Source organism: Ailuropoda melanoleuca, chromosome 1 (assembly GCF_002007445.2).
Source record: "Ailuropoda melanoleuca isolate Jingjing chromosome 1, ASM200744v2, whole genome shotgun sequence".
Taxonomy (NCBI): domain Eukaryota; kingdom Metazoa; phylum Chordata; class Mammalia; order Carnivora; family Ursidae; genus Ailuropoda; species Ailuropoda melanoleuca.
In genome coordinates, this window is record NC_048218.1 from 109,553,408 (window position 1) to 109,563,028 (window position 9,621).

Here is a 9,621-nt window from a genome sequence, read left to right on the forward strand (position 1 = left end):
TCCAGTAGCGGCCACCAGGTGGCTGCTCCGGATACCAGACCGGCGGGGGACCCCAAGGATTTCTGTGTTAGGTACTTGCCCAGAGCCACCCTGCTAGCGTGTGACAGAGCCAGGGACAGAAGCGAGCTCATGGCAACCAAAAGGCCCACGGGCCAGGAAAGCGCCCCTACAGCCTGAGTGGGCTCTGAGCTCCCTGTGGGTCACAGTGCGGTCTTGTCCCTGCACGTGCCCCTGCCCCTGGGAGCTCGCCAGGGGTGCAGCACCCCAGGCCCCAACCTGGGAGCAAACAGGAGCCCTGGCCTCCCCGGGGAGAGCCACCCCCTGCAAACCGTCCTGAGGAGCTGTCATTCCAGGCGTGGGTCGAGGTGCAGGCAGTTGAGGCACCAGGGCCACAACGTAAAGCCAGTCCGGGGACTGCTCTGCCATCCTGTTTCTTTACTTTTCCTGCAGCAGAGAGTCCCAGCCCTTCGCCCTCTCTCTTGGTTCCCTGAGATCCCGCAGGCCGCTGGTTCGCATCCCCCACTCAGGAGGAGCTTAAAAAGCTAGAACTAAGCGCTCAGGACACCTCTGTCTGTATCCCAAAGGCTCTGGTGCAGGGGGCCTGCGGCTCCCCGACAGGGTCTGCAGCGCAGGCCACCGCCAGGGCCACGAGTCTCAGGGACAACATGGGGATGGGCACAGAGGGGGTATTCCACAGCAAGAGCCTGTAAGTCAGCTGGAGAACCCCAGGGGCACCAGGGGGTGATAGCTGCACTACTCTCCATGCCTCATCTTCAACAGGAGGGCCACTGGGGTCCTTGAGTCAGGACCACTGCCCGGCCACAGCGCCGCCTGCCCCTGACCTCATTCTCACCAGCCCACCTTCTCCAGGGGAGCCGTGGCTGGTAGCCCACGGGGTGGATACTTTTGTCTTAAAATTAAACATCTAATATGATAGGTATCAGTTGACATTGGCCTGCAAGATAAAAGCTCCTTGGGGGGAGGCTGTAAGTAGGTGTAAAGGGGTTCCTGAGGCCAAAGGTTTGGGACCCCAGCTGGGATCTAGGATGCAAGAGTTTTATTTTTCCTTCCAGGCCGGGGAGCACTGGCCTAACCGCTCCGTAGGCAGTCAGCTGTGACAGCCAAGGGGTGACCCCGGGGAGCAGTTTCTCGCCACCACTGGGAAGGACAGGGCTTAATAGCCAGAAGGCCAGAAATGACAGCGACTAGTGGCCTTTCTGGGATGGGGACCGCAGCAGGAGACTAACACACAACCCCGACTTCCTGCAGATGCTTTCGGACGCACGAAGGGCCTCATACCCCCGAGGGCTCTGGGACTCGCGGGCTGTCTTCCCGATGACAGCCGAGAGGGCTTCTGGGTCCTTCCAGAAGGGAACTCGCCCAATTCCAGGCCCGCTCATGAGCCCAGCGTGCAGAGGGGTCCTTCCCTCCCCATCACCCCCTGGTTCCTGGAATCAGAGATGCCAGCACACATTCACTTTTCAGCATACTTTATTTGTTACAAACATACAATTTTTAAATATAGACTGTAAAACTCCATTTGCAAAATCTGCTATTGTAAGGAGTGCACACCAGCAGTAAGGATTCTTCAACTTTTGTCTCTGTGTTTCTGTCCGTTTTGCTAGTTAGTGGTCAATACGGGACCCGCCTGTCACAGGCCTGTCAGAAGCTTCCGGCTGTGCTCTCGCGGCTGCCTTGCTCGCGTCCACGCGGACTGGCACCCGGGCTTCCACCTCCAGGCCGTGAGCTCAACAGCCCGTCTACACTCTGCTTCTGAACGGTTTCCAGGAAGTGTGATTTCTGAACGGCACTGCACCTCACAGGCTCGTTTGAATCGCCCATGCAGCTGTTAAAGTGCATTCTTCTTTTAAAAAATAAGAGGAATAATCTTTACTCTTTAACCAAGGTACTTAAAAAAATGAACTTTTTGGTCTCTCAGCAGATATTCCCAAGTTGATCCTATCGCTACAAATTTTAGTGTTCTATTTACAAATATTTATAGGGTTATGGGTGGAGGGGACCTTATAAAATTAAAGGTGCAGCTTCTCTTGAAGCAGAAATCAGTTCTACAAATTCACACACAGGAATACACACTTGGTTTACAATGTACAAGCATGTGGGTATTTACACAGAGACTGAAGACACCCCCAAACCCCTTTTTAAGTACCTAGTTGTCTGTCTAGATCAGGAAGTTCGGTCTCCTGCCATCAAGATTTGGTTTTAAATCACTTGAAACGACTTCTGCAGAGTCTCTACGGGCAGGACATCAGTCCCAACTTTGGAGTGAACCGTCTAGTCTAAGGAAGCCCCTGGCAATTATGACCAGCGGTGAGGGTTCCTACAGGATGGAAAGTGTGCTGTCTGGAAACGTATCAGAAGACAAATGGACTCTGAGAAATGATCCTGGAAAAACATTTGCATGAAGGAGCAAAAGGATGACTAAATCCCCACTAATGGTTCAAATACACCGATAATCTTAGCTATCACACGCATACTGATGATGACTGAGAAAGACCCCAAATACACTCTCCTGCGGGCACAACATGTAAAACTGGGCTCTAGAAGTGCGCCCTGTGCTTGGATTTTTGCTCCATCTATGAATTTCTAGGAATCCAGAGAGCTTTTGTGCGCAGAGGTGACCTGCAGGTTTATGCCTCGTACCGGAGCGATGAGCAAAGACACCCCCCAAATCCCTACGACACAAATGTGCTTCATGAGAGAATCCTGTCCTGCAATTTTCTTGGGCCTCTCTCCCTGCACGTGTGTCCCTGAAAAGGGAATTTAAAAAGGGAAGGAATATCCTACTTGCCATTCTGTTTCCAACCAGGTTTTTTTGAACTAGCCTGCTCTTACGACACAGGGTGAGACCGGGGAAGGTCTGCTGCAGGACTTACTGGAGGCAGGAAAGAAAGATAAGCTTGCGGCACCTGCAACACCCTGGCTCGCGCACGGGCAACGCGAAGGCATCCACCGGTTTCCCTCAGTAGGACGGCCCCACAGGTCACCGTCCTACAGACACAATCGACCCTCTCTTATCCGGGTCGGTGGACATTTCCCACACAGGGCACTTGACATTTGCTCCTAGACTCACAATCTCATGCTAGTCAAAAGTACGGTCACACTCCTTCATCAGACTGTCTGTTACAATCACCTATGGGGGAAAACAACATCTTGGCTTCAAACAAAGCTCTGCTCTCCTGCGATGAGGATCCCCGCGGAGCGGGGAAACGACCCACACGATGTCTGCGGTGTTTTCCCGCGGCTTTACCACTCCAGGTCCGCACGGCTAACTCGAGAGGCAGGAGTGAGATTTGCAAACGAAATGGAAAAGATGGTGAACAAGGTAATCACACTAATTGCATATTCCCTGTTTCCTTAGGGAATACAGAATACATTCATAAAAGTCTTACTTGGATCAAGGGGAACAGGTATCACCTGGAACTTGCCAGAGTAGTTAAGTCTTCATGATACGCCTTTATTATTTTTTCATTTTCCAAATCAGATTTTCATCCTGACCACTGGACCACATTTACTGAAAGAAGGGTCTGTTGAATCCATCAGTAATCAAACTACGTTTTAAGACCAAGGGCTGGGACAGTGACTTTAACTCTCGAACTGGGATAAATGAACTCACCGTCCCCGAGTGTGAGCTCTTAAGACTTTGGGGGGGGAGGTGATAATCAATGACTTTGCTTTCCTAGATTTAGAAACTAGGAAAATGAGATTCCATTTTTGCCATATCCGCACTCTATCTGCAATTTCAAAAACGGGGCGCCGACGAGCACTTTTTGTGTCTGTATTTTTCTTAAGGTAAATGTGGTTTTCTTTCTTTTCTCTTTTCTACATGCGCCCACTATCCAGTTTATTCAAGGGGGGATAGTAACTGTTTAGGAAGACAGCTCATGGATTTACAGTACTCTAAAACCAACCCTGAAAACTGATAATCTCATTTACTTACTCTAACTTCAGTGCTGTTGTTAACAGGAAAAAAAAAAGTAACCTTAAGGCTTAAGGGAAAGTAACTTATTGTGAATGCAGCATTGTTTACTCTCCCATCGATTGGAAGCTAGCAAAACGCATTCTGGATCAATAATACAAACTTCCTAACATTAGCAAAGATTTTCACTCTTCTTACACAGAACAATATTCGTAAGCAGGTTACCTAAGGGAGCCTGAGAAACCATGATCCACATCACACGAAGATCCCATGAATTTCATTATCAAAAGTGCTTTATCTTTGAGAAATATGTCGGGGTTCAAATGGAAATATACAATGTAAGATCACTCGACACTTTCTCAAGTGAAGTACAAAGTGGAAGAGGAGCAAAACGATGGGAGGCTCTGCTCTCTGAACAGGCCTCATGCATGTGATTTTTAGGGGGGATTACATTAAAATTGTTTTAAGAGTTAACAGTGGGATTTTACACCACTCTATTCTAAAACCTGAGATTGGACACCAAAGCAGTCAACTTTGTTACTTATCAGAGCAGTTCTGATCCTTCCTAAAAATAGAAGACAACTCAATTGAATTGATAACTCCAGGGTCAAAACCACGAACTTTCCCCAGGTGGAAAGGAGCTGGACCAGGCGCGCATAGGACACGAAGAGTGGCCCGCGCAAGGCCTCTAGGTGAGTCACCTTTGCACCCACGAGGTCACTTCCCTCCGTCCCTCTCACTGATCAAGGCCACGCTATTTGCAAATGAATATCTACTGAGAGATCAGTTGTGCACTGGACAAAGTACCGTAACTGGGTTAAAAATGAAAACAAATTTTACAGTGAAGAAGACGTATGTGCATGGCTTACACACTCAAGCTTCTCCCTAAGGTCATCCGCCTCCAGAGCAAGGCGGACGCCAAGCCATAGTTACCGCTCGATACCTTGTGCAGGTCACTCTACCTTCCAGTAGAGCCGGTCAAGGTCACACAGAACAAAGCATCCTCAGCAACTATGCACCTGAAGTGTGTAGCCGTTTACAGACCACTCAATATGAGGGCATTATTATAACCAGCCTCTTCTGCCCACAACTCTGCACTTTTTCAGATAAGACAGGATAACTGTTTTGTTTTGAGAAAACTGAAGCTTGCGTCTCCTTTAAAGACCTGCAATTTACTGCCAGGCGAGGGAGGGGCCGGAGGGAGCAGGAGGGGCCGAGCCGCCCGTGCCCGCCGCAGCCCCTCCACCGGCTGGCAGCAAACCGTTGTGGAAAGTGACCTTACAAGTGGCCGTGTGTGCGCCACGGCCACAGCCCTTCTGACCAACTCCACGCCTCCCATGGCAGCTCACGGTGTCTGCGTTTCCCATTGGGTTTCCACTTTTGAGTTTTGGGTGCCATACAGATTCACGTGGCCCTCGGTGCAGCATACGCACTGAGGGCTTTCTCTGCGGACTAGAACCGCCCCACTACTCGAACGACAGTGGGGACAATAGAAACCACGAGGCAACGGCGGGATCTCGCCACAGAGTTTCGCTCTTTTGATTCCGTTCCTGCCATTGGACTTCCCGTGTCCAGAATGGCACTGGCTTGAGAAACACTCTACCAATGATCGCAAAAAGAATTTTCGTTCCCCACTTCTTAGAACTATTTTGAACATGTGATTAGCCTGGATGCTTGCCAAGGTTAAAGGACAAGCCCTAAATCACTGTTCGTAGTAGAGGATGAAAACCAGAACCAAAAAAAAAAAAAATCTGGTTGTTTCCCAGAGTCTGTAATGCCATTTTTCTGACTGGAATTAACAGATTTTCTTTGCTAAGTGCTGTTTCTGAAGGAGTTCTGAAATCCAGCCTCGTCAAGAGGCCACACATCAAAAGAGCAGTCTCCGTGCTTCGCGGATTTCTATTGCCCCAGAACAGTGAGTGGAATGAGGGTCAGTGAAATGCTACAACTAGTCCACACCCTTCTGTAATCTTCCTGCAGCGAGAAGAGAGGCCGCGAACCACCCCCTGCAGGAGAAACAAACCTTTGAGATTGGTTAAGACTTAAAAACCCACCACTATGACGTTTACCACTTAATCTTACGTAGGCAGGTCAAAATTTTAATATAAATTACTTTTTCCAACACATAGCTTATGCATTCTTTGCTCCTTTTTTTGGAGGATTCTCAAATTGACATCTAAAGATTTACATATGATATATTACTGTTATACGGTCTAATGACTAAGAAAATTTCTCTGGTAACCAAAGCTGATGCCATATATGGTAGTGTTCTTGGCATATACTCTGTATGCCTCAGAGCACTTCCACATTCTTTCTCTTCAGCTAATTATAGCTTAGTAGCCACTGGTGAAGGATTGTGAAGACCCTGTCATTTCTACAGAATCTAGTTACTCCAATTCGGCCAAACAAAAAGGAAAGAAAAAAAAATACACCAACCCCTTCCAAAGGGGAGGCGCTGCACCTTTGCAAAATTGAACTGGCTCACTCGAGCTGAGCAACAGAACCACCACCGAAGCAAGAAAACAAGTTGGTCTAAACAGGAATTGTACGCAGCTTGAAAACGAACAAGTCACGGCAGTTCACGGAGAGCTGCAATCTGGCTTGTCAGTGCTGCCTCAAAGGTGGAAACTGAAACAGTTTCTGCAAACCTCACGCTAGCTTCGCGGCGCCCTTACGGAAACGGTTTAGGGATTTGTTCTCCGCAGCAAAGAAATCGACACTCAAAACACATAGGTCAATACAGCAGGACATTATTGAAAACAGCTGCCTTGTGGTACAAAATACAGTACGAGTATATACGGATGTCATTAAAACATCAAAAATACTATTGCTCCCATACAGTTTAGGAAACATTCTTTGCGACGGAGAAAGTTTCTTTTAAAAAAAGGAAAAGCTTTAAAAAAAATCTGTTTAAAAAGTCTACTGTGGAGGATGAGAGTAGAGAAAGAGTCTGAAAAGGGCACCAATGTTTGTGGCTCTTCCACTGTTTTTTTTTTTTTTTAAAAATCTAAGATCAACAGTATTCTGAATCATAGTCTAATTTTTTAAAAAAGCCTAATTTTATGTACAGTTCTTTCCCTCCCTCTCAGCCACGATGCATGAAGACGACCTTTTTGTTGATTACTTATTTCCCAATAAATACAAAAGGATTGTAGAGATTGAATACCAAACTCAGATAATAAAAGGGTATGCAATAAATTAAATGGCAGCTCAGATAAAGGGCAGGCATGCAGTTAAAAAAAAAAATACTAAGATCGTGGAGGTGGGGTTACTTGCCTCCTGGTTGAGAACGTGTCGCACAAAGGATACCTACAAACTTTGGAAAGAACGTTAGCTCCCGTTCAATTCAAAGTCACCTAGGTCTGTGACACTTCTAGGAATACCTTGTGATGGGGTGGGATTAACTTGATTAGTAAAAATCATTTCTACCGAAAATCCATGTAAAATATAGAAGAGGCGATCCTTGAAAACCCCAACTTTTATTCTTGAAAAACAGCTGGATAAACTGGCAAAAGCCAGTCTGTTGAAATCTCAAGATGGTCTAAAAATGCTTCCAGGACATAGTCAGCATTTGCACGTTCCCTTCATCTCCATTCCGATGGATTTCAGCTTCTAAAGGGCGCACTGCTCCAATCACTCATCCATCATTTACCAACTTTGATCGGGAGGTACTGAAACAATGGATCGAGTTCTTAAAAATTGACTTTAAAAGAATAGATGCTGCTGGAATTCTGGACCTGAGGATCTTTAGTATGTGAACAAATCCACAGACGGAACTGAAGGTAGGTGAAGACTTCAGTTTTGGTTATTTCCAACTTTACTGTGAGGACATATATTCCATTAAAGCTCAGGCTTGTAGCCACACTGTTCCTCTTGTAGGTATCTTCAAGTTTTAGGCTTGAAAATCCAGCCAACCAGTGGCCCAAACAGCCGAATTAGCCATAATTCAGTGGCTCAGGCGGAGCAGCCACAGGGACCTGGCTCTCATTCACCCCTAAGCCATCTCTTGGTCATGACCTCCGTGTCTAGAGACCGGGGGAAGGACTTTAGTGAGAAGCAACTAATCCGAACAGTCCTCCTTGTGCTGGATGCCGGATTTCTTCCTGTGCCTACCTCAGCAACCCCCAAAGTAAAATCGCTCTTGGCTCTGAAAAAAACGTGGCCAACTTCTAAAATCCTTTAGTAACAGATTCTAGTTGAAGGACTGACATCTGAATCCGTTTGCACCAGGAAAACAATGCCACAAAGAGACACGGACACTGGTCCAGGTTCCCCGCAAAACCATTTCAGACAAAATGGACCCAATTTGTTTCTGTATTCCCTGGTGGCTTCTTGAATTCTTATTCTGCCCTGTCCATGATTATTTAAAGTCGCACTCCTTTTCAGGAACACTGTACCCTCAGAACTGGGCAAAGGCCAAGGCCTCTCTCTTCTCAAGAATTCCACGAAGACTAGATTCCAATATGCTGATTTCAATGGAGGTGAAGAGATCGACCCCAGAACAGTGAGGTCCGGAGAGATCATCAGGCCAGGACATCCAGGTAGAACACAAATGCAGCTGTCATGGACGGGTCTGGGGAACTCGAGTGTTCCCTGGCCCCGGGCACGTTAGGATCTGCACCCCCCCCCCCGGCGGGGTCACAAACCCCAACTGGAAACTACGGAAACTGAGACGATTTTGCTCAGGTCGTCTCCTCTTTGCAGGCTGCTGTCAGTTCCTTGGAACTTTGCTGCTTTTCTCGAATTGTCCGCGACTATTCTTTTGTGGTTATTTCTCTTAATGAAGTGTATTATTTTTTAACTTTGTGTTCTCCCGACGGGGCCTCCTTGCTCCGCCTCCACTAGCTCCCTGGGGATGAGCAGGAAGGGGGCTCTCCAGCCAAGGGAATGGTGGCGGGGCGGGGCGCGGGGGCCCATCGGGGAAGCGACGCACGCACTTCAATCCTCGTCCACCTCCTCGCCCTCCGACTCGTCCCCGCCGCGTCGCTCGTACAGCTTATCCCTCTGCCGCTCCTGGATCTCTTTCATCTCGTCCGCGTACCGGCAAAAGGCGCCCCCGAACTTGCCCCAGGCCTTGAAGGGGACAGTGATGGCGTTGCGGTAGGACGGCTTCACCTCGCTCACTCGCAGGAACACGCCGTATTTGTTGCAGCCCACGTCGAAGAAGAAACGCTTGGAGTCCACGGTGATGGAAGTGCCTTCTGGGAGCTCGCCGTAAAGGCCTCCTCCCGCGCCCCCCGCGCCGCCGCCCGGGCCCCCCGCCAGCTCGTCGTCGTCGCCGCCGTAGTCGTCGATGAGCTTCGCCAGGGCGTCCCGGAACTCGATGAGGCCCTGCGCGGGCAGCGCGATGGTCTGCCCGCTCTGCAGGCCGCCGGGCCCGGGGCCGCCGCCGCCGCGGTTGACCGTCTGGCGGATGCGTAGAAAGCGGCCGCGCTGGTTCTCCTTGAGGTCCAGGTAGTACTTGCGGTTCTCGCGCACCAGGAACTCGCTCTTGAGCGCGCGCCGCGGCCCGCCGCCGTCCTCGGCGCCCGCCGCCGCCGCCGCCACCTGCTCCGGGCTGCTGGGGCCCAGCTGCGCGTAGTGCTCGATGAAATCGCCCAAGTAGTCGCGGAACTCGGCGGCCACCGCCATGGACAGCGTCAAACGGCTTTGAGCCCCCCGCGCCCCCCTCGGCGATCTTCAGG

The 9,621-nt window shown here is 49.4% G+C and overlaps 1 protein-coding gene across 1 annotated transcript in view; it reads right to left on the bottom strand.

Moving 5' to 3' along the window:
• Positions 1 to 1,473: 1,473 nt before the first annotated feature.
• The window catches only part of PURB (purine rich element binding protein B), an 8,709-nt gene continuing 561 nt past the window's right edge, over positions 1,474 to 9,621 (bottom strand). The window contains 2 exon segments of the mRNA XM_034639906.1: positions 1,474 to 9,584; positions 9,586 to 9,614. Of these exon segments, the coding sequence (XP_034495797.1) occupies positions 8,876 to 9,584; positions 9,586 to 9,614 (738 nt within the window). The 3' untranslated portion in view covers positions 1,474 to 8,875.